This window comes from Rana temporaria, chromosome 11 (genome assembly GCF_905171775.1).
Source record: "Rana temporaria chromosome 11, aRanTem1.1, whole genome shotgun sequence".
Classification (NCBI taxonomy): Eukaryota; Metazoa; Chordata; class Amphibia; order Anura; family Ranidae; genus Rana; species Rana temporaria.
Window position 1 is genome coordinate 112,442,815 of NC_053499.1, and position 23,768 is coordinate 112,466,582.

General features: G+C 41.9%; 1 protein-coding gene across 1 annotated transcript in view; it reads right to left on the reverse strand.

Annotated features, from left to right (window-relative positions):
* Window positions 1–23,768, reverse strand: part of EDC4 (enhancer of mRNA decapping 4) — a 223,359-nt gene that overhangs the window by 157,240 nt on the left and 42,351 nt on the right. Inside the window, exons 7-12 of the mRNA XM_040328833.1 lie at window positions 16,813–16,917; window positions 12,699–12,808; window positions 8,747–8,830; window positions 6,664–6,759; window positions 3,366–3,465; window positions 3,076–3,253 (exon numbers count right to left, since the gene is read on the reverse strand). Coding sequence (XP_040184767.1) covers window positions 3,076–3,253; window positions 3,366–3,465; window positions 6,664–6,759; window positions 8,747–8,830; window positions 12,699–12,808; window positions 16,813–16,917 — 673 coding nt within the window. The remainder of the gene's footprint in view (window positions 1–3,075; window positions 3,254–3,365; window positions 3,466–6,663; window positions 6,760–8,746; window positions 8,831–12,698; window positions 12,809–16,812; window positions 16,918–23,768) is intronic.

Consider the following 23,768-nt stretch of genomic DNA (forward strand, 5'->3'; position numbering starts at 1 on the left):
ATTTGCTGTTAAAGTTTGATCGTACAGGAGGCCGTCGGTACTGCCTGGAATTTGAGGGCCCCGAAGCCGGGGAAAGCTGCCTTTTACATGTAGGCCCCCGAAACTTCTTTTTGACTGGTAAAAGCGTACTCTTACCACTCGAAATAGTCTGAATGTATTTATCCAGATCTTCTCCGAAGAGTCGCCCTCCATGGAAGGGAAAACCTGCCAGAAGCTTTTTGCATGGGGGCTCGGCCGCCCAGTTTTTTAACCATAAGAGTCTTCTCATATGCACTAAAAATAGTGATAAACGAGACGCTTGCTGAATAGAGTCCTTTATAGCATCCACCGCAAAGCATAGAGCTCTGGGTATATCAGATAGCTCCTCTGCCTGCTGGGCAGGGATGTCCTTAAGCATCTGTTTAGTCTGGTCCTTTAAAGCTTGACAGATTCCGATAGCAGCAACTGCTGGCTGTACCACTGCCCCTGCCGTAGCAAAGGAAGCTTTTAAAAGAGTCTCCAAACGTTTATCAACCGGGTCCTTAAACATTTGAATGTTTTCTACCGGGCAAGTTAGTGATTTATTCACACATGAGATGGCAGCATCCACAGCTGGGAGCGCCCATCTTTTGGCAAACTTCTCTTCCAACGGGTAGATAACAGAAAATTTTTTAGGCGGCAGAAAAATTCTGTCTGGTCGTACCCAATCCTGGAAAATTAATTCCTCCAAAAGAGGATGGACCGGAAAAACTGCGTTGTTCAAGGGCGCCCTTAAGGAGCCCAAAGAGGAAACTACCGGACCCCGGCGCTCCGGTAAAGGCAACTTAAATGCTGAGTGAACCATATCTGTCAAAGACTGGACCCACAGACTCTCCGCTTGGGAGGCTGAGAATGGTTCTTCAACAGTAGATTCCTCAATTTCTGAACCCTCTGGATTCTCGTCCAGTATGTCCTCCTGAAACTCTAATTCCTCCGGTGAGAGAATTTCAGCATCTGAGGATACAAATTTAGGCGAAGGGGATCTAGTCCGTTTCTTGCCTGGTAAAGACTTAGCGAACATAGCCGCCAATCTTTCCTCTAGCCCACTCAAAGAGGCAGCTAGCATTTCCTCTGTGACAAACACAGGGTTGGGTGGATCTGGGCCAGCCGCCGCACCAGACCCCCCTATTGGCTCAACCAAGGCGGCCACAACTTGGCTATTAGGTGGGGAGAGTACCGGCATAGCCTGACTCATGTCCTCAGAATCCGAGGGGGAGCCCTTTTGTTTCTTGGCATTTTTTGCCCCTTTTGATCCCGAGCCTTTGGGAGCCATAATACAATACCGAGGTACCCCTGCATGCAACAACTGACTGTTTGCAGCTAGGAGTAGTTAAGAGGTTTAGGGAACAGCAGGATTACTAGTGTCCAAAAACCCCTGGTGAGGCCGAGTATGTTTATTCAAAAAACAAAGGAAAAAAAAAATCTCTTTTTTTTGTTTTTTTACTATGATATTATGTTCCTTTAAATAAAATGTATATATATATATTCTTTTTTTTTTTTTTTTTTTTAAAACATACGGCCCCACCAGATATCCTTTGCGGCCTCTAACCTGCTGCAAAGGGGAATTTTTGGCTGTAGAAAGAAAATAGGCCAAGCCTAGGATGTACTACCCCTTTCCTGCCACCGGGGGTCACCGGAGTGCCGCTCTGCGTCCCCTCTCCTCCAGCATCAGCTCAGACTGAGCCATGAATGCAGCCTGTCTGTTCTTTAACAGACGCGAAGGCACGCCTCTTCCTGCGCTCCCTCCGCCCCCTCCTCCCGAACGGCGCGAAACAGTCTATTTTGGCGTGCCCGCGCGCGCGCCTGTCAGGAAGGAGAGAGACACATGGAGACGCGCGCCAGGCGCTACAGAGGCAGGGAGAGAGGATCGAGCCGTCGGCTGCAGGGCGGCAAATTTGAACCCCCGGACAGGTAGGCAACTAACAGACTCTTAAGGACTCAGTTCTTTGCCCAGAAGAGATTCAAAGATGACCCTATCTGACCAGCAGGGCAGCAGGTGGCCAGCAAAGACTTACTTGGACAGGGGAACCAGAGATGGGGGGGGGGGGGAAATCCGACCATCCTGTCTACACACAGACATAGTGACCAAGGTGCCTATGCAGAGCATACTTAGGCTACCCCCCCTTTTGATCACCCCTGGGGAGCCCGCTGTCGAACCAAGTTCCGCAGGCTCCCCACTTACCTGCTCCATGCCGCAGGACGTTTGCAAGCAAACATAGTCCAATCTTCTCCCATCTCCGTGGGTAGTGTAGTAGACCATCAGGCACTGGGGTCCTAGAAGGAACCGCTGTCCTGGACCTATATAGCACCCCGGCAAGCAGGATACTTTTGGCTTTGGAAAAAAGCACCAAGTCCTGGGCCCGGGGTCCAGCCCTCCAGAGAGGGCATTATAGGCAAAACCCCATGGATTTTGGGGCCCGGGTACTGTCCACTTCGGCACTGAGGCACTCTGGACAGATCCGGTTAGCCTGCCAAAATCCTAAGGATATGGAGGCAAGCTATTCCGTGACCAACACCTAAGACACTGGCGAAAAAACTGAGGTACTCCTCCTATGGGAGGGGGTTATATAGGGAAGGGCACTTCCTGTTTGAGATTGCCAGTGTCCATCACCTGAAGGTACTCCATATAACCCACATAGTAATGAATATGCCGCTCTGTGTCCCGTGATGTACGAGAAAGAAAGGGGCCTGGTCTTTTACCTGCATTTTGGTCCAGGTCTTAAGTGGTTAAAATACATGTCTAGGTATACAGTAATGCTATTCCACGAACACTACACCTATGATGAGTTCTTAGTAGACCACAGTACCTAGAATCCCCAGATGGGAGAATTTAATTCAAAAAGCAGTGGGCAGGACAAGGTGTGGTCAGGTGCTGACTGACAAGCTACAGGCTTGTGAATTGCCAGTAACAAAGCTGATAGCTATAACTTTAAATATGCTGGATTTCATTGATGGCATAAGTGTGCCAGATAAATTGGACCACCTCTTAGGAGCGAAAATGCTGCATTTGCAAGGATTACTAAAGAAAAATAGTCAAGTCCTTTCCATTTTACCCACCTGCACCAGTGTTATCAGTTTCTGCCTCTGATGGGATAACTTCTGAATGTCTTATATGGCGACATACATCCTGGATACCAAAACTCAAAACTGGATGAGTCAACAAAAATTCAGAAATTGAAGTGAAAGCAGCCCTTCCATCATCCTGGTTCTGCTGCAACTCCATCACATATAAAACCTGTACACAAAAATGAATGGAAACAATCATCTATTCCAGGCAAATGTTCTGTCATGATTTGTTAATAAAAAAAAAAACAACAACAAAAAAAAAAAAACTTATGAATACATACTTTTCTCTGAACATCGGTGAGAATCAAGAATTCTGCAGACAAATCCAGTGACACTTTTAACCCAGGCAAAACACTCGAGCTATATGGGTCTGGAGAAAAACTAGAAAGAAACAAACATGTATTCAAATAAACAGAAACTACAATGCAAGCATTCTAAAATGTTGTTTTCACTGTTCTCTATACACATACATTCAACAGCACAAAATATAAACCAATCAAATGCCACTTCAATTTATAATTCAAAAGAACATCTGTGAACAAACGCTATTAACACAAACCTCAAAGTAAGGATGTATTGTCATTTTTACATTTGTGCCTCTTCAAACATGTAGAAAGTCCAACTACACTCCCCAGACCACTTAAACAAGCACCATAAAGACTTGTATTTACCTTCTAAAACAATCAGGTTTGACTTTATACAATTTGACCCGGTCACAGGACACCGGCGGTGATCGGTTCCGTGGCCACGAAGCTTCACACCGGGTCGCAAGCACGCGCGACCCCACGGCTGGGCTCTTAAAGGCGACGTACGTGCCTGTGCCCAGCCGTGCCATTCTGTCGGCGTTAGGCAGTCCTTAAGTGGTTAACTGACAATTGCGCGGTCGCGCGATGTGGCTCCCAAACAAAATTTACGTCCTTTTTTACCCACAAATAGAGCTTTTTTTTGGTCACCTCTGTGGTTTTTATCTTTGGGGACCACTGTAATTTTTACAGCGATCAGTGCTATAAAAATGCACCGATTACTGTGAAAATGACACTGGCAGTAAAGGGGTTAACCACTAGGTGGCGCTGAAGGGGTTAAGTGTGTCCTAGGGAGCGATTCTTACTGTTAGTGTGCGTGGCTACGAATGACACGTCACTGATAGGGAACAGAGACAGTCAGTGATAGTGTCACTAGGCAGAACGGGGAGCGTGTTTTTACTTGCCTCTCCCCGTTCTGAAGCTGTGACCCATTCTCGGGACACCGGCAGACATCAGGTCTGCAAGTCTTGTGGGCACTGTCACAGAGCTCGCGACAGGGGCGCGCACATGCCTGCACGGGGGGGGGAAATTCAAAGTGCCGTATATATACACTTCACTTTGCCCAACCGGTCGGGAACCGGTTAAGCTATTATGATGAATGGACAAAAATGTCACTCGTGCTAGTAATTAGTAAGAATTAGTAAGAATTACTAGCTAGTAATTGCAGTGAAAGGTGGTTCTACAAAGTATTGACTCAGGTGGGCTGAATACAAATGCACGCCACACTTCGCACATACTTATTTTGAAAAAATTTGGAAAACCATTTATCATTTTCCTTCCACTTCACAATTATGTGCCACTTTGTGATGGTCTATCACATGAAAACCCAATAAAATACATTTACTTTTTTGGTTGTAACATGACAAATGTAGAAATTTTCAAGTTTGAAAATGTTTTCAAGGCACTGTACATCCACAGCCAGTTTTAGGAATGTGTGTAGGGAACACTGTGCTTATGCAGGTATTCTTTATGGGAGACAGAGATCTATTAGACCCCAAATGAATTGTAGCTTCAGCTTCCTGTGGTCTTCTGCTGTTGTAGCCTATCTCCTTCATGGTTCGATGTGTTGTGCGTTCAGAGATGGTTTTCCGCATACCTTGGCTGTGACAAGTGGCATCAAGGCATTTTCGTTCACACAATATCTGCTCACTGGATATTTTCTCTTTTTCAGACAATTCTCTGAGTGAAAATATCAGTAGATCAGCAGTTTTCAAAATACTCAAACTAGCCCATCTGTCAACAATGCCGCGTTCATAGTCACCTAAATGCCCTTTCTTCCCCATTCTGATGCTTGGCTTGAACTTCAGCAAGTCATTTTTACCACGTCTAGATGCCTAAATGCTCAATGTTGCTGCCATGTGATTACCTAATAAAGTGGCTGGTGAGTATGTGCAACAGAGATCATATAAAAAACAGGTACCTTTCAGCCTAAATGAGGGTCTGTCATTTTGGTTCAGCTTTTTCTATTTCTTTGGACACCTATTTTTTCTTGGCCAGAGGTGACAAAACTTTAGGCTGCATTCACACCTGAGCGTTTTTTGCTCGTAAAACACTGAAAAACGCCCAACAAGCAAAATCAAAAAACACCTTAAAGGGTCACTAAAGGAAACATTTTTTTTTAGCTAAATAGCTTCCTTTACCTTACTGCAGTCCTGGTTTCATGTCCTCATTGTTCGTTTTTGCTTTGATGTTGCTGCAATTCCTCTCTGTTCTGGACACTTCCTGGTTGTCCGTTTCCTGATCACCACAGTGCTGGGAGATTTCTCACTGTGGTGACTAATCAAGGAGGTGTGATTACTGTGTGTCAGCACCAATCCAGTTTCGTTTTGCAAAACCTTCACTGCCCTCTATTGGCTCTCTGGCTCTGTACATCAGAGAACCAGGAAACAGCAAAAACGAAACTAAACTGTAGGTGCATTATATGATTGGTTTTTATCTATTTTTAATCATTTTTAGAAGGAATCAGTTAACTATAATGTCTCTATACCCTGTAAACAGTCATTTCAGCAAAAAAAAAAAAAAAATTTCCTTTAGTGACCCTTTAAGCTCAAACAAGAACATGCGCTTCTTTGGGGCAGATTACAGACATTTTTCTGTTTTTTATATTGGTGATCTGCACAAAAACACAGGAATATTGTGGCACAAACACAGTGAAAAAGGGCAACTTTGAAATGCTCAGATGTAATTGCAGCCTTATAATCCAGTGAGCAGACGAGAGCAAGTAGTCTGGCACCATATTGTGGCAGAGTTGTGTGAATGACAAGTTCGGCTGAACACAATTGCAAATCCTTTAGCAGGTAAACAGAACACATACATATGTTTGAACGGTTCCACAATAAGGCAGTAAAAGTAGTTCTAAAGGCAGAAAAAGTTTTCCTTAAAGCATTCTATACATTAAGTTAAAAAATCTCCAGTATAATATTGCACCCCACCCCACCTTATACTTCCCCCGAGCCCCATCTCTAGCTCTGTGACCGCCTACAAGGGCACTGGTCCCCGCCGCTCTCCTCACAGGACAGAGGCAACAATGGCAGCCACTGCCTCATGCTGCCATCAATCAAATCCTGGGAGCAGACAGTGGGGGAGGGGGGCAGGGCTGAGTAGCGCTGTGTGCATCAAACACACAGGTAGCATACCAGGAAAAATAGCCTTTACAGATGCTTCAACTACTAAAAGGGGGTTTTCTTTAAAAATAGCTTCTTTGGCATTCAAGTTTATTCATCAATACCAAAGAATTTTCCTGTATGCCCATTGTTTAGTAACAAATGTGTCTCACCATACAGTCTGCAGACAAGACCATGAAACCGTGCACCACATCTTAAGCTCCCTGTTCTGATCCGCTCCAGTGATTAAGAATCTCCAAAATGGAACACTGAAAGTGCAAAAGGATGAAAGAAATGCGTTGTCAAAAAAAAAATAATAATACCATGGCTTAACTTCATGTCAGCAGGATGATCCAATAGCATGCAAAGCCCAAACAGCAGGTTAAAAAGCTTCCTTCATAATTTTTTTTTTAAACAATGTCAAAGCAATCACACGGCTTATACCAGAAATAAAATATGCCTACATCGGCACAAAATGTGTTTACACAAAATTCATTTGTTTTCTAATCAAATCCATTTAGAAAAGTCTTGGGTGCAACATTCACAAGTAGACCCCTAAGTCTACAAATGTCCGAAATATGATATTATTCAAAAGTTTTGGCTTTAACTATTTTACAGAAACTAAACAGATTTTAGAAATGCGCTTTCGGATGTTTTCCAAACATTTTACACACGCACAAGGACAATTTATTTGGGGCAACCCAAATCTGAAATGGATCTGAAATGACAGGCGCTCTTTAAATGCAAGGACTCATTCTTGCTGGTAGTTAGAATCTAATATTTTCAAACAAAATGAAGGTTTCCCATTTAGAATAAGCAGCTGTCAGGTTAGTAAAACAGCGATATAAGAACCGATTTTAGGTTAAATCACACATAGTTGAAGAACTACTCAAATTCATTTTTTTAAAGTAAAACAATAACATTGCCAGTGCATAGATTGAATGAGATTACCAAACATTTTCATATTGCAGAATATACAGCCTCATGCTACATAACCAAGTTCCATTTCATGGTGCAAGTGAACCAACAATGCACTAGCTTAAAGGAACCTATTTAGAGAAAAAAAAACGAACCTTTATAACCCCTTTAAAAGGACTGCTGCACTTGGACCTGGTGCGCTCTTTCCCCTTCGTCAAGTCCCTACAACAAGCCTGGGTTCACCGCATATAATTCGGCCAGCAATCACATTGCATTTGTACTGAAAACACATGCAATTCTTTGCAGTGCTATTTGAGCCCATTGATTTTGTATAGGCTCAAATCACACCCAAAAAGGTATTGGTTTCAGGTATGTAAGCATTTGAATGCGTACTTGTGCGAATTGTTAGTATGGGCACAGATGCTGGTAATCGTGCAACGCTAGCCAGAACAGTACAAATACCCAGCCCCAGAAGACACCTTCTTGGAGAGGTATTTTGTAAGAGGCATAGGGGAGTTTATAATTTGTCACAATTTCTTTGGAAACTCAAGAAATTAAATAAAATTTGCATTTATTTCACAAAGTTGTCATTTTAACAAGTTATTTCTTACACAAAGCATAGGCACACATATAATTACATCCCAAAACACTTTCTACAAGTATATGGATACCACATGCGTTAGACCTCCTTTTTCACAGGTTAGATGCACAGAAAAGCCCAAAATCCTTTGAGGCTGTCAGCTTGTCGTTTTCAATAAACTACCACAGCGATTTTTAGAGCTGTGGTAAGTCATGAAGTCTGACTGTCAGTGTGAAACTGCTTGGACATAGGATGTACAGCCAGATAGATCACACTGAATGTCTGCAGGTGATGCAATGTGTTTCTAGGCTTTTAAAAAAAACAAAAAAAAACAAAGAAGTGGTGAACTTATTCTTTAGCTGTCAAACAACTCTTTACACATGATATGTTATGCGTTTTAAAGTGACTATCAATTAACATAAATAAAAATATTGCATATTAGTATAATAAAAAAGATCATTTGATACTGTAGCATCTTTCAGTCCCAGCTTTATCTGAATGCTGTGCCAACACTTCCCAAATAGTGTCAATGGTTTCCAGCAACCCTTCAACATTCCTGTTAGCTCATCATCATGATAGGTTGCCTCAGTGGCAGAGAAGAATGTGTGGGAGATAGGAATGCATGGTAATTGGTGGGAACGTGTTGACCCCACCAGTAGGTGCTGAAGATTTGCCTGGCCCCAGCAACAGCAATGTGGGTAGACCAAGTGGTCTGAAAGCTGCTGCAGGTATAAACTGCGTATGTACATGTATCTTACTCTGGGTCTTGTTTCTTGTGGTTGTCACAGAATAGCAAGCAAGACACAGGTCTTCCACTGTGAGGTTTCCACTCATGGAGACATCTAAAATAAACACAACAAAAATTAATTTTGAGTCAGATGACTAAAGTACAATACATATCACCAACAACTTCACCTTGTGCAAGTGGAAATTCCAATGCCAGTTCCCGATTCGGCTCTCAGCAGCTAGGTGAGAGGCCACGGCCCCCCTATTCACTATAATGACAAGTCACCAACATCCACAGCAATGTATGGCTCTCTGCACAGTCAGCAATTACCTGCGGTGATCACTGCTGGGCGCACACAAATTGCATCCAGCAGAGATCACCGCAGGTAATCGCTGGATTTGCCACTAAGAAGCGCAGTGGAAATTTGATTCTTGCATGCATCTACCTGCAAACAGTCCCATTCATGTCAATTGAAAAAAAGTGGCTGCCCAGACACTTCATTATTTGACAGCTGTGTCAGAGTGAATCCCTGAAACAATCGTGTCCTAAAAAGATAAACACTTAAAAGCGTTTGTTAACCCCCAAAAAATAAAAAATAGATACAGATCCTGTTCTCTTAAAGCATTATGTACAGCACAGTGCTTGTGCTGTGTCATTTTGACCCCTGCATATCCTAAAAAAAACTGGCTAATCCTGCCTGGCTATACCCTCCCCCCTGCAAATTGACCATAATAATCATGGCTGCTGAGCCCTGGCACCATGGTCCATTTGATCGATTCTGTCAGCGGCAGCCTGCCGTTTCCTGTATTCTTCTTCCCATCCCTCCCTCCCTCCCCTCTCTGCCTGCTTGTACCGGCTACTGAACCCTGGCTATGTTTACCAGTTGTACCATTTTATTAAAAAGGTGTGATTTATTCTGCATTTTTTGTCTCAGCAGGCGCCACACTGTTTACCTTCCAAGCCTCGTTCTGTTTTTTGGCTGCACGATTGTTTCCCCATCATTGTGGACACCGAACGGGAACCGCGAAGCTGCAGCGCGGCCTGTCACAGGCTCTGGCGGTACACTGCCCTCATCCTCCCTGGAATCTACACCATGCTTAGTGGACCATCTTTGATTCCACCATACCCTCTCTGGGCTCTGATGTGCTTTAAGTGGACTTGCTGTGACCTGCAGTTCCACTCTATCATTCCTGGGATATTATGTGCTGCAACCTCCAAGCTAGAAGCGGACTCACTGTGACCTGTAGTCCCAACCTTGTCAGCCCAGAGATGTACCTGAACTCAACTTTACTTCCTTCCATGTGAGTGGATATTGTTTTCTTATTTTTTTTATGATATATATACTCAGAGGTGGCCCTCTCCTTGTTTTTTTCTTTGCAAAATAGCTCAAGCTCTGTCAGATTGGATGGATAGTGTGAACAGCATGTTTAAAGTCTTGCCACAAATTCTCAATTGGATTTAGGCCTGACCTTTGACTGGAACATTATAACATGAATATGCTTTGATCTAAACCATTCCATTGCAACTCTGGCTGTATGTTTAGGGTCGTTGTCCTGTTGGAAGGTGAACCTCTGCCCCAGTCTCAAGTCTTTTGCAGACCAACAGGTTTTCTTCTAAGATTGCCCTGCATTTGGCTCCGTCCATCTTCCCAGTCCCTGCTGAAGAAAAACATCACCACAACATGATGCTGCCACCATGTTTTTACAGTGGGGCTGGTGTCTTTAGGGTGAAGTGCAGTGTTAGTTTTCCGCCACACTTAGCATTTTGCTTTTAGGCCACAAAAATAAAATGTTGTTCTCATCTGACCAGGGCACCTTCTTCCACATGTTTGCTGTGTCACACTTTCCATTTTCAGATGATGGATTGAGAACAGTACTCCGTGAGATGTTTTTTAACCTAACCCTGCTTTAAACTTTTCCACAACTCTATCACTGACCTGTCTGGTGTGTTCCCTGGCCTTCATGATGCAGTTTGTTCACCAAGGTTCTGTAAAAAAAACCCTTAGGGCTTCACAGAACAGCTGTATTTATACTGTGATTAAATTACAAAGGTGGATTCTATTTACTAATTAGGCGACTTCTGAAGGCATTTGGTTCCACTAGATTTTAGTTAAAGGCAGCCAATTAACTTTTAACCTCAGCTTGTTCAGTTAAGCTTTGGCAATAAAACATGGACACGGATTGGTTTTCTATGCAGAGTTGCACCAGATTATGCACTCTAAAATTTTAGTAAATAATCCTGTGTGTTTGGGGTCACTCACACGCACCAACATAGAATTTAAACTGCAGCTGCTGTGTCCTAACTAAATGGGACTGCCTGCATTGGACTATTGCATTCCAATGCCAACACGGCCCTTGTATGGGCGTACACCCAGTGATTCAAACACTTAAAGCGGTAGTTCACCCTCCTTAAGAACAACGCAGCATAAAATCCGGCATAGTAGCGCGAGCTACACTATGCCGGTCTTAATTTTTTTATCCCGGTACTCACGGTTATATCGTGCATTGACGATTCTGTCTGCCGCGGGGAATGGGCATTCCTAGCAAGAGGGAGGGTGATTGACGGCCGGCTCTGGCACGTCACGCTCCCCGAAGACAGCCGGAGTAGGTCTCGGCTCTTCACGGCGCCTGCGCACAGGCTATGCGCAGGCGCCGTGAAGAGCCAAGCCTATTTCGGCTATTTCCGGAGAAGCGTGACGTGCCACGGCCGGCCGTCAATCACCTTCCCTGTCCATAGGAACGCCCATTCCCCGGAATCTTCTATGTAGGATATAACGGTGAGTACGGGGAAAAAAAAAATTAAGACCGGCATAGTGTAGCTCCCGCTACTATGCCGGATTTAATGCTAGAGGGAATTTTTTTTTTTTTTTTTTTTTTATATAGGGTGAACCCCCGCTTTAAGACCAGGCCTTTTCTGGCATTTTTTGTTTACATGAAAAAATAAAAAATAAATTTGCTCGAAAATATCCTAGAACCGTCAAACATTCCATTTCTATTTATTATTTAAACCAGAGGCCCTAAAGAATAAACTGGTGGGTTTCGCAATTTTTGATTTCAAAGGGTATTTGCGCAGCAGTTTTTCAAAACTCAATTTTTGTAGTTGACAACATTTAAAAAATTTTACGCTCATCTCAATCCCCCCCCCCAGAATATACGCATATGAGCGTTGGTGCTCTGAGATCTTGGACCAGAAAAGCCACAGATAAGCCCGCTTATGCTCGGAGCTGGGAACAGGACCTGGAGGAGAAATGGGAGCTAGACACCTGCCTGGCACCATTGCTTTCAACCATCTTAAATGTTAGCAATGAATCCCAAATTGAGACCAATGCTAAAATTTTGTGCTGGTGCCTACATGTCTAGCTAAAACTGTAATTCTTCCCCTTTTGAGGCTTTGACCATAAAAGCATATTTTTTTCACACATGGTAGTCCTGTCTTTGAATCCGAGGTTTCTGGAACACATTCTTTCATATGTGACGCAAGGTCACAGGCTGTGCCATACCCAAACACCTCAAATTGCTCTACTAAACAGCAAGGTGGATAACACCCCCAAATATATTCTCTGCTTTTCCACATGCTATTGGGAGCTAAAATAACAATAGCCCGAGCATGGAAAAAGCCTTCGGTTTCCTTAGCAGCAGCTAAAACGGAAAACACCCTGTATTTTCATTTTTCCCCACTTTGTTGCCCCCGGGATACCTGGACTTCACTTGACTCTTCCTGCCAGATGGACTCTACACTGGTTGGGCTCCCGAGGATTGTGTGTGTTGCAACTATTATCCATGGTGCACAGCCTCACGCAGTTCACCCCTCCTTCGACAGAATAGTTAAATTTCATTGTTAGGGCGCAACTACAGTTTTGTGGCATACTGGGTTTGTCTCTCCCTTAAATGTTTTGGCAAGGTATTGCAATTCTTTGTGTACATCCACTGTGTTCCATATCAAATTTAAATTACTGATTGTTCCGTTCATTCCAGAAAAAATACCTTGGTTGATCTAGTCCCTCAATATAGATCTGCCAAAACTTCACAAAGCCATCATGGCTAGCTGTGGCCAAGACTGTCCCATCAGGGGAGAGAGCACCTTCACTTAAGCGCTGAAAAAAAACAAAACAAAAAAAAAACATATGTCTGATTACAATAATTGGATTTTTTACATATCTGTAAATTCCTTTTGAGTACAGTCCAGGACACGTCTTCAATCATAATGAACGGAACATTACAAAGTCATAACTAAGAGGTAACCCATAGTCAAAAAAAAAAAAGACCCTTAAGAAAACCCTAAAGCCCAATAATGCCAACCACATTGTAAGCATTGCCTGCAAAACTTGTAGTGCAAAGTGGAATTGCCTTTCGTAAATAACCCCCTATATCTCAACACTTTTAGGGTTGCTAACCAGATGCCTGGACAAATAAAAAGAAAAAAAAGTCACCATTTTCTTCTTAAGGGGACACATGGGAGGAGAATAATTGTTTGCTCAGAAAAGAATAAGGCATCTAGGACAATGCAGCTCTTGAGTCAGACATTGAGGGGAGTCCTGAAGGAGAAACAAGAGGAAAAGTCCCTGTGCCCTGGTCCACTGTGAGAAAAATAAAACAATGCCACGGTATGTATGAAGAGAATAGATGTCGGTTGGACCAAACATCACCTCCCATCTGTTCACAGTCCCCCATGCTGCCCCTATGGGGTACTTATGTGCTCCTGTATAGGTCTGTATAGGTAATGGGCTGTAAACGGCGCCTGTCGCCGTATTGCGGGATGCATACGGCGACCGCGCATTGACGTCATCCGCCCGCGTTCCAGCGCGGAACGCGGAAGTGCGCCGTATCACCCTCTTTCCACATGCACCTGTATGCTGCCTATAAATGGTACCAGTCCACATTCAACAGTGTTCTATTATTGTCGGCCGTAAGCCGGACCACGCTACAGACAAATTACAGGCATTATCCCCTCAACCTGGACATGCAATCCCTAATGGATCCACTACTTGTATGCTCGCTGACTTTCCTATAACACTTGATGGGGACACAGTAGGATATCTTTCTCCAGGAGACCCTACACTACAGAATCTCAAGGCTGTTACTAGCCAACTGGAAAACACTCATCCCTGCAAACGGATAAGTACTATTCCTGCTCTAGATTTACTCAATTCTTATATACCCTTTACAAAGTACTGTATTTGGATCTGGTATTAATAGTATCTTGCTGCTTGAGTTTGCTTAGTATGCCTCCAGCTGACAGCTCTGCAATATCTTAAAAGGGACAGACACTCTCAAACCAACTGAGCTATGCTTGACTCTCCCACGCAAATGTTATTTGCATACACTATTCTCATATGCTACGTGCTTGACATGTGTTAAATGTATACGGGCTTCCGCCCTAAAATACTGAACATGCTCTAACTTTTTTATGCCAACGGTTGAAGGTATTTTATACCTGCTCCCTTAGTAGCCCAATGCATAGTTACATAGTTACATAGTTAGTCAGGTTGAAAAAAGACACAAGTCCATCCAGTTCAACCACAAAAAATAAAAAAACAAAAATAAAAAACACAGTAAAATCCTATACACCCAACTCCATTCCCACAGTTGGGTGTATAGGGTGTATATCCTTTATGTAAAGTGATATGATGTAGATAACCCCCAAACTCCTGTTCTCTAAATGGAGTGACACTTGGGGTCCGGTACTGATAATCACCTGCATAGAGAAGTGTATTGGAATCTTTAATGCAGTTATGCTCATTCACGTTTATCGTAATCTTTCAACGCTGGAGGTTGGAGGCATGTTGTAATACCTCTACCCTTAGTAGCTCAACGCATTCATATATGTGAGAGAGATGATGTAGTGAACCCCCAAACTCCTGTTCTCTGATTGGAGTGACGCCTGGGGTCCAATACTGAAATTTCACATAACAGAGGTGCATGGAAATCTTTCGCTAACCACAGTTGTGGTTCACTCTCGTTCACCGTAGTTTGTGACATGGCCTTTAAGGGGACACAGAGAGCAATATAGAATTTTTAAAGTGGATGAAAAACCCACTCTCATCCTTTCCAAACTACTGCCTTAGTGGTTATCTACAAGGATATAGATGCCTCCTGCATGTATCCTTAGCTGTCAAATGTCTACCCTCTGTCTGTTACGAGATGTGAAAAACTGCAGATTCTGTGGGTGGGTCTGTTGCCCGGAGCTCAGTGGGTGGAGTTGTGTTGTCAGACGCCATGCCCACCTCTACACTCCCCTCATCAACGTGCATTTTCTCCTGTGTATTACTTACACTAAACTTCTGCTATGATCAGTAACATCCAGTCAAAACCCATAAAAGTCACCACAGGACTTCAGCATGCCCAATCATGCTGAAGTGTGGAACAGCCAATCCTGTGAGAACTGGAGAAGAAAGGAGGCGGGATCTGAAATACACATACTGGAGGCGGATCTTTAGATCCGCGTAACCTATCTGATTTACGTTACGCCGACGCAAGTTTTTGAGGCAAGTGCTTTATTCAGAAAGCACTTGCCTGTAAAGTTGCGGCGGCGTAGCGTAAATCCCGCGGCCGAATTCAAATTCGGCGGGTAGGGGGAGTGTAATATTTAAATCAGGCGCGTCCCCGCGCCGAACGAACTGCGCATGCGCAGTCCGCAAAATTTCCCAGCGTGCATTGCTCCAAATGACGTCGCAAGGACGTCATTGGTTTCGACGTTAAAGCGGTGGTTCCCCTAAAAATAAACTTTTGACATTGCATTTGCTACATTAATTACAATTAGAATCGGCTGGTTTTATTGAAAAAATACCTCCGTACGTAGCGTTTGCTATATTCGTTCCCACCGCCACTTCCGGATACGATGCTGGCGGTGGGCGTTCCTAATTGATGGACAGGCGACCTGACGCATCCATCGCGTCACGAGATGCCGAAAGAAGCCAAACGTCGGTGCGCATGCGCCGTATAGAGCCGCACCGACGTTCGGCCTCCTTCGGCATCTCGTGACGCGATGGATGCGTCGGTCGGATGCCTGTCCATCAATTAGGAACGCCCACCGCCAGCATCGTACCCGGAAGTGGCGGTGGGAACGAATATAGCAAACGCTACGTACGGAGGTATTTTTTCAATAAAACCAGCCGATTCTAATTGTAATTAATGTAGCAAATGCAATGTCAAAAGTTTATTTTTAGGGGAACCACCGCTTTAACGTAAATAACGTCCGGCCGTATTCACGACCGACTTACGCAAACAACGTAAAAATTTCAAAACTCTGCGAGGGAACGACGGCCATACTTAACATAGGATACGCCGCACATACCCCTCATAAGGCAGGGGTAACTTTCCGCCGGAAAAAGCCGAACGCAAACGTCGTAAAAAAAAAAAATCGCCGGGCGGTCGTTCGTTTCTGAATCGGCGTAACTCCTCATTTGCACATTCGACGCGTAAAAGATACGGAAGCGCCACCTAGTGGCAGGCCTGGAATTGCAGCCTAAGATCCGATGGCGTAACACAGTTATACCTGTCGGATCTTAGGGATTTCAATGCGTAACTGATTCTCTGAATCAGTCGCATAGATACGACCGGCCGGCCTTAGAGATACGATGGCCTATCAGGAGATGCGCTGTCGTATCTCCTATCTGAATCTGGCCCATTGTCTCTCAAGCTCGTCAATGATATATGTAAATCACCTGTCACTCACAGCAAGGGGGAAGAACCGACTCCTATTTCTGTGTGTCAGTTTTTATCTTACTGAAAAAAATGAGGATTGCTGAGGGCTGGATTAACTCTTTGTGGTAAGACTGGGCACAGATGACATGAAATCCTATACTGTACAAGCCTTAATTAAAAAAAAAAATTTCGGGTTTACATCCACTTTAAGTGTTTGAACCATTTCTAAAATCGATTCAAAAATATTTTTTTTTAAAAAAGCTTGGCTACTCAAACACCAAGTTCCACAAATCTGTCAATGGCTCATGCAGATAGCAAGAGGAAGGCAAAAGTACCTAGGATCCACATTAAGTGTTATGGAAAGAGGCAAGTGCACTTTATATGCGCATATACTCAATTTTTAATTTCAAAAAGGTTGTTTAGGCATTTTATCAGTACATGAATTTAAACCTACCCCAGAATGTCCTTTTACAACTATAAAACCCTCCTTGATATCACCGATGTCTGTAGGCCATGAGGAATGATTTGCTTGTACAATGTCCAGGTCCCACACCTCTGCCTGAAGAAAAAAAAAATATAGGGAGAGAAGGAAAGAGGGGGAGAGTTTAATTTATTATAGCATATCTGTCAATAACAGAACAGTGTCATGTGCAAATAGCAAACCTGATACAACCTTCCCAAATAAACAAGCTATGGAGTGATCCTTCCAACACTTGAAAACTAAACTAGTAGTGTAAATTAATAGCACAGGATTAGTAACAAAAGCAGACAATTTTTACTATGTGACACAAACATCAGATTTTTTTTATTTTTGCAAACCATAAAATAATTGTCTTCAGAATTTTGTTGAAGTGCTGTGAAAATCTTCAATCTGTGCTGCCCTTAGGATGTTTAGACACTGGCAAAGAAAAAAAAAAAAAAAAAAAAAAAGAACGTTTCCTCTAATGTCTTCATTCTAGGCTCACATCCAAGCAGTTCAGCGTGCCGCCTTTGCATGGGCACAACAGCCTATTCAGTTGAACAGGCTGCTGAACCTGTTTCCAGCACGGAAATGGTCCCTGCACCTTTTATTTCAAATGTGGCCGAACAGAAATCGCACCACCTTTTTCAATGAGTGGGGGTGCCAGCAAGAGTTAATGGCACTCCAGCGTGATTTCTAAATTCAGCACTTTTTATATGTGACTGCACGTGTGCTTTACTATCCTTACCCTTGTACATGCTTGATCAGTTTTACATGCTAGCTCAACAAAAGTAACAAATGGGTACATTCCCATCAGAAACTTGGCAGATTGGAGGAGAGTCCATCTAGTTTACCTAATTAAAAATAAATTTAAAAAATGAATTTAAACAGACACCCACAATAAGAAAACCTCCATATACACACAATCCTATACCATTCTATACATACTATATTAATCAAATTCGCTACAGTATGGAGGGGGGGGGGGTTGGGTCCTTCCTGATCCCACATGAGCGAATCAATATTTCTTGGATCAACTACCCCTGGTATTTTTCCTATGAATTACTGGAGAAAAAAAGGTTTACATTAAAAAAAAAATCCTACTTAAGCGTTCATTGGCAAGCACAATGCTCATGTCTGCAACAAACAGCAGGCTTAAAAAATATTTGTACCCTCATGATCCTAAACCCAAGCTACTGTTTAAACATAATGATATTAAAAAGAACTTCTACACATACAGTTCTACCCAAAATACATGTTAAAAAATAATTCATATCATGATATATACACAAAAAAATGGAGTACATTAAAACTGAAAAGCTTTCAGCGCTCTCACTCTTTGAACAATTGCGCGATCAAACACTGTACCCAAAATGACATTTTTATAAATTTTTTCCCCACAAATAGAGTTTTCTTTTGGTAGTATTTGATCACCTCTGCGGTTTTTATTTTTTGTTAAAATTTTGCAAATGTAATTTTTCTCCATTGATGTATGCTGATGAGGCTGCACTGATGGGCACCGATAAGGTGGCACTGGTGGGCACTGAGAGGCGACACAGAGGTGGCACTGAAGAACATTGATAGGCTTATTGAATATAGCCTCAGTGGTTTTAGCACCAAGACTAAAATGTTTTCAATGCAAAGTGAATACATTATAAACAAAGCCCCTGTCTTTACAGGAACAATAAATAGTGTCAGCCTCGTCTTACCTGTACCTTTTATAGAGTGCAGGCTTCACCCATCCACTATGAGCCTACCTCCCAAGGGTCTTTGGGGTCTGGGTTCCTTGGACCATGGCCCTGTATAGCTGCACTGCACAAAGTTTCAATGTAAGCATCTTTGCAGGATCCAGTGCCCAAAGCAAACACTAAAAGGCACAGTTCACCTAGCCAAAAAATGCCATTTCAAGGTAAAGGGCATCTGTAGACAAAAACAAACCATGTAGCTTTGACCAAAGCTGAATATTGCCCTTGCTAGAAGTGCAAGCCATTTATATACTCCATGAAGCCGGACTGAAAAACTCCCAGAGATTGGCTCTCCCTGTCCTACCTTGTTGCTAGGACACACCCAGCTGTTACTGTTCACCTCCACCATGACAGGAGCAAGCTCTCAAACGCTGAGCTCAGAGCTACTGCAACGCGGGAGACAAGGGTATCATTTAACTTTGGTCGGAGCTGCAGTTTTTTTTCCCATCTACAAACCACCCCTGACCTGCATGCAGTTTATTGATAAAGGTGAACAATGCCTTTAAGCCCTGGTTCACACTGGATTGTTTTGACATGCGATTTGACATGTCAAATTGGTGGCAATTGTCGTCAATGGCACCGTCCTAAAATCGGTGCAACGCCGCATTTGCACAAATTTCAAAAAGTAGTTTCTGTACTGCTTTTTACAATTTCAGGTTGTGATTTACATTGACATCTGGAGAAACCTGCACAGATTTCTCTGAAATCTCAGCCAAAATCATGACTGACATGCAGGAGTGAAATTGTGCGAGTTCAGCTGAACTTGCACGGCTTTATTCCCGCAGCTCAGTGTGAACCTGGGCTAAAGGTTACCCCAATAAACGTAGGGTCAGGATTCAGCTCCAAAGATTTTACTGAGGTTGCACAGATTCGAAAACCTTGCTTTTATATGCGACAGAAAAGGATAGACTACATATATATTATTACTTTCACTGTTTAACAGTATAAATTAACCCCTTATAATAGCATCTGTTTTTGTACCATAAATTGCCAATTTGTTTATTTTAACCTCATCATGACAGGTGATTAAAAAAAAAAAAAAAAACTATCTTGCTGCCGCTGCTACTAAAGGTCTTCTGCTGGCCATATATGTGTCACATTTTACTTTTAACATTCAATTTTAAAATTAATTACCGTATTTTAAATCGGCATATAACACACACTTTTTTCCCTTTTTTGATGGGAAAGGCTGCAGATGCACACTGATAAGGCTGCATTGATGGGCATTTAAAATTATTTTTTTCCTTAAACTTCCCTCCTAAACTTGGGGTGCCTGTTGTACGCCAATAAATACGGTACATTTAACGAAAACATACATTGTCCAAAAATTCAAAAGAGGGAGAAGGGAGTCAGTCATGCACATTATATTACAATCCTGTCAGAAAATCTGCAAAACCATGTTTTAGGTCTTTTAAAATTGTCCTTTATTTAAATAAAAAGTTTGAGGTCTGATAATCCAACATACTCAACCTCTAATATTGTATACACTTGTGCATCTCTTCTGTTATTCTCAGAGTAGATTAGATATTTTGTTCCCCAACCATATAAGCTGGTTATTTATATTTACCGTTGCATAATTATTTTTTTTTAAACTTTACATAACTAAAATTATACAGCACACTTTTGAGGTTTTTATCCTATTAAGCAAAACTATTGGCCAACTAATCTATTATGAAAAAAATTATTTGCAGCCCCAGCATTAACTAGCATTAAGTTGTATGAAAAAGTACATCCCATAAAAATTGTGAAAGGCATTCATTGAAAATACAATGATATCTTCATTCAAACAATGCCTACAAAAAGGCTATGTACAAATCGTATAACACTTTGAAATTCCATATCATGGAATAAAGTACAGGGCACAGGCTTGATATTCATAGGCCCTGTGTTATTGGCTGCTACCATCATGCGATTGGACAGTAGCAAAGCTTTGATGGACATAACCCCCTAAATGTCTCTTTACAGGTTTGTATCAAGCAATGCAGAATAACAATGAATTGAAAGAGAGAGGGTGCTGGGTCCTATACTGAACATCAAGATATGGAATTTACATGCAAGTTAAAATTCCTTTTATGTTAACTGCACATTACAAGACACAGGTTTGAAAAATCACAGACCTTAGCACACTGGGAGTGGGATCTTTATATCAGGACTTCGAAGACTGGATTAGAGTGGTTGTAAACCCTCACCTTGTAAAACAACCCAGTTTAAAAAAAAGAAACGAAAGGCAAAACAATGGAGTATAGATACAAAAAAAAAAAAAAAAAATTAACCAGTTCCGGCCCCACCACAGTGAATTTACTGCGGGCGGGCAGCATGGGCAGGCTGGATCACGTAAATGAATGCCACCGGTTGACCAGCACGGCTCCTGTGGATTGCAGCTTCCGGAACATTGGGGTATGACATGATTGCTATACAATCACAATGTAAACACAACTGTTATGAATGGGTTTCATTCAGAACACCTGTGAATAGTATTGTGAAGCTGTAATTGGCCCTCAGCTATCATATGGTACCTAGGCCAAATCACAGCACTCTGTACCATGTGATAACTGTGGGACAATCACAGCATAACAATACCAAGCACAGCTGTTATGAATGTTACCCATTCATGACAGTTGAAAACATTGCTATTAAAGTGATCATCACTAACAGAAATCTAAGTGTACAAAAAATGAAGAAAAAAAAATATCCTGTTATTTGTATTGCTTCCTTTGTGAGAACTCCCTGGTGTTCCTGTCGGTCCCTCTGCTTTCCTAATAAAAACTGACCACACTAAGCAGGGGAACACACCATGGTCAGTTCTCTAGCTATGCTGGTATTACAGTGTGCTCTCCTCCATGATCAGACTTTTCCTGACATGCCCCGACCACACAGCCATTCATTGGCAAGCCCAGTCCCCCCCCTCCCCCAACCTGAGTATATATGTAAACAAAAATGTTTTGCCTTTCATTAACTGAATACGTGGTCTCACAAGGTGATCGCTTTAATTACTTATAACTCCAATGGAAGATTCCATGAGTACCACTACATAAAAACATTTCAAATGTGCAAAAAAATTCATTAAATGTGCAAAATGTGTTACAATAAGATGAAATACAGACAGACACTCATTAACACTATGTGACCACAACAGAACAGTGATATAATCCAATTACATACACCAAATATTAACTAACCTATATTAATTTGCATACTTGACCTCTTGCTGTTAATTGTTTTGTAATTTATGTTTTTTCAAAATAGTTAATATGCAAATACAGTGATACCTATTATAAATAAGGTGCCAAATGTGATATTAAACAGCGCTCAAAAAAATAAGTGAAAATGTAAATCAACAAATATAATATTGGTACAGTGACATAGTGAAAAATAAATAAATAATCCACCCTCTAAGTGAGTCAATATATAAGTGTCCAAAAATCCGTGCAAAAATCGCATCAAAAAATACCAGGTTGGCAAATAAAGTCCATGAACTGTCTAAGTGAACAAAAAAATATATATAAATAGTTCATAAATGGAGAACAAAGGAAAAGAAAAAATCCTTCCCGATCTTCAATAAGTGCTTTCACCACACCACAGTGACTGCGTGCTTCCACCACCCATCAGAAATGCAAACTCACCGCAACAAATGGCCTGACACTTTCGTGTTTAGGCACACAGGCTTGTTAACTGACCCCCTCAGTTTAGTTGATAGAACTCCTTTTCATATAGAGTGGAGCATTCAGTTAAACAGATGGAGATCCGAAGCAAAAAGAAAACTCCAAGATAACAGCCATATGCAAATAAGAAAAAGAGAGCACAATAGTGTGATACTGTAACACAACTTTTAATAACACACTACAAATCTCCCAAAGAATGCACTCACAAAGGTAACTCTTGTTACAAGCAGTGTATAAATCCAAAAACTGACACGGTGTAAAACAAAAAATAAAGATATCCTCCAGGTGAACTAGTGGTCACAGCGGACCAACGAATAGCCCAAGTGTTACTCACAGCCCTTGTGCAGGTGTACTGGAGCTGCTGCTTAGGTAATTGAGCTGGTGGCAGATTAGACCATTCCACGTTCAAGCTTAGAAAGTTAAGGTGTGCGGTTGTGACTTCAGTAATCACTCCCCAAGGGGAGTGATTACTGAAGTCACAACCGCACACCTTAACTTTCTAAGCTTGAACGTGGAATTTATACACTGCTTGTAACAAGAGTTACCTTTGTGAGTGCATTCTTTGGGAGATTTGTAGTGTGTTATTAAAAGTTGTGTTACAGTATCACACTATTGTGCTCTCTTTTTCTTATTTGCATATGGCTGTTATCTTGGAGTTTTCTTTTTGCTTCGGATCTCCATCTGTTTAACTGAATGCTCCACTCTATATGAAAAGAAGGAGTTCTATCAACTAAACTGAGGGGGTTAGTTAACAAGCCTGTGTGCCTAAACACGAAAGTGTCAGGCCATTTGTTGCGGTGAGTTTGCATTTCTGATGGGTGGTGGAAGCACGCAGTCACTGTGGTGTGGTGAAAGCACTTATTGAAGATCGGGAAGGATTTTTTCTTTTCCTTTGTTCTCCATTTATGAACTATTTATATATATTTTTTTGTTCACTTAGACAGTTCATGGACTTTATTTGCCAACCTGGTATTTTTTGATGCGATTTTTGCACGGATTTTTGGACACATATATTGACTCACTTAGAGGGTGGATTATTTATTTATTTTTCACTATGTCACTGTACCAATATTATATTTGTTGATTTACATTTTCACTTATTTTTTTGAGCGCTGTTTAATATCACATTTGGCACCTTATTTATAATAGGTATCACTGTATTTGCATATTAACTATTTTGGATTCTATAATTTTTAAAGCAGCAGCTCTTGCATATTTATTAATTTATTCATTTATTTTATAAATATCACTAGTGTTCACATTTATTCTCCAGCTACGCGCAGTGAGGGTGGCTCACATTAGACGGCCCTTATCTCCACCCCTTTTTTCTAAATTTATGTTTTTTGCTAGTCATGATATGATGTTCTTCTTTATACAGATTACCTCCTGAAGAAGCGGTCTCTCGGCGAAACCGGTAGAGGTCTCCCTTGATTTTACCTCACAACAGATACTATACGGATTTCCGTTAATATTATACTGCTATAACTAGTGTGAGGTTGATTGTCATGTTCGGTTTTTAAATTGTATACCTTTTTATGTATAA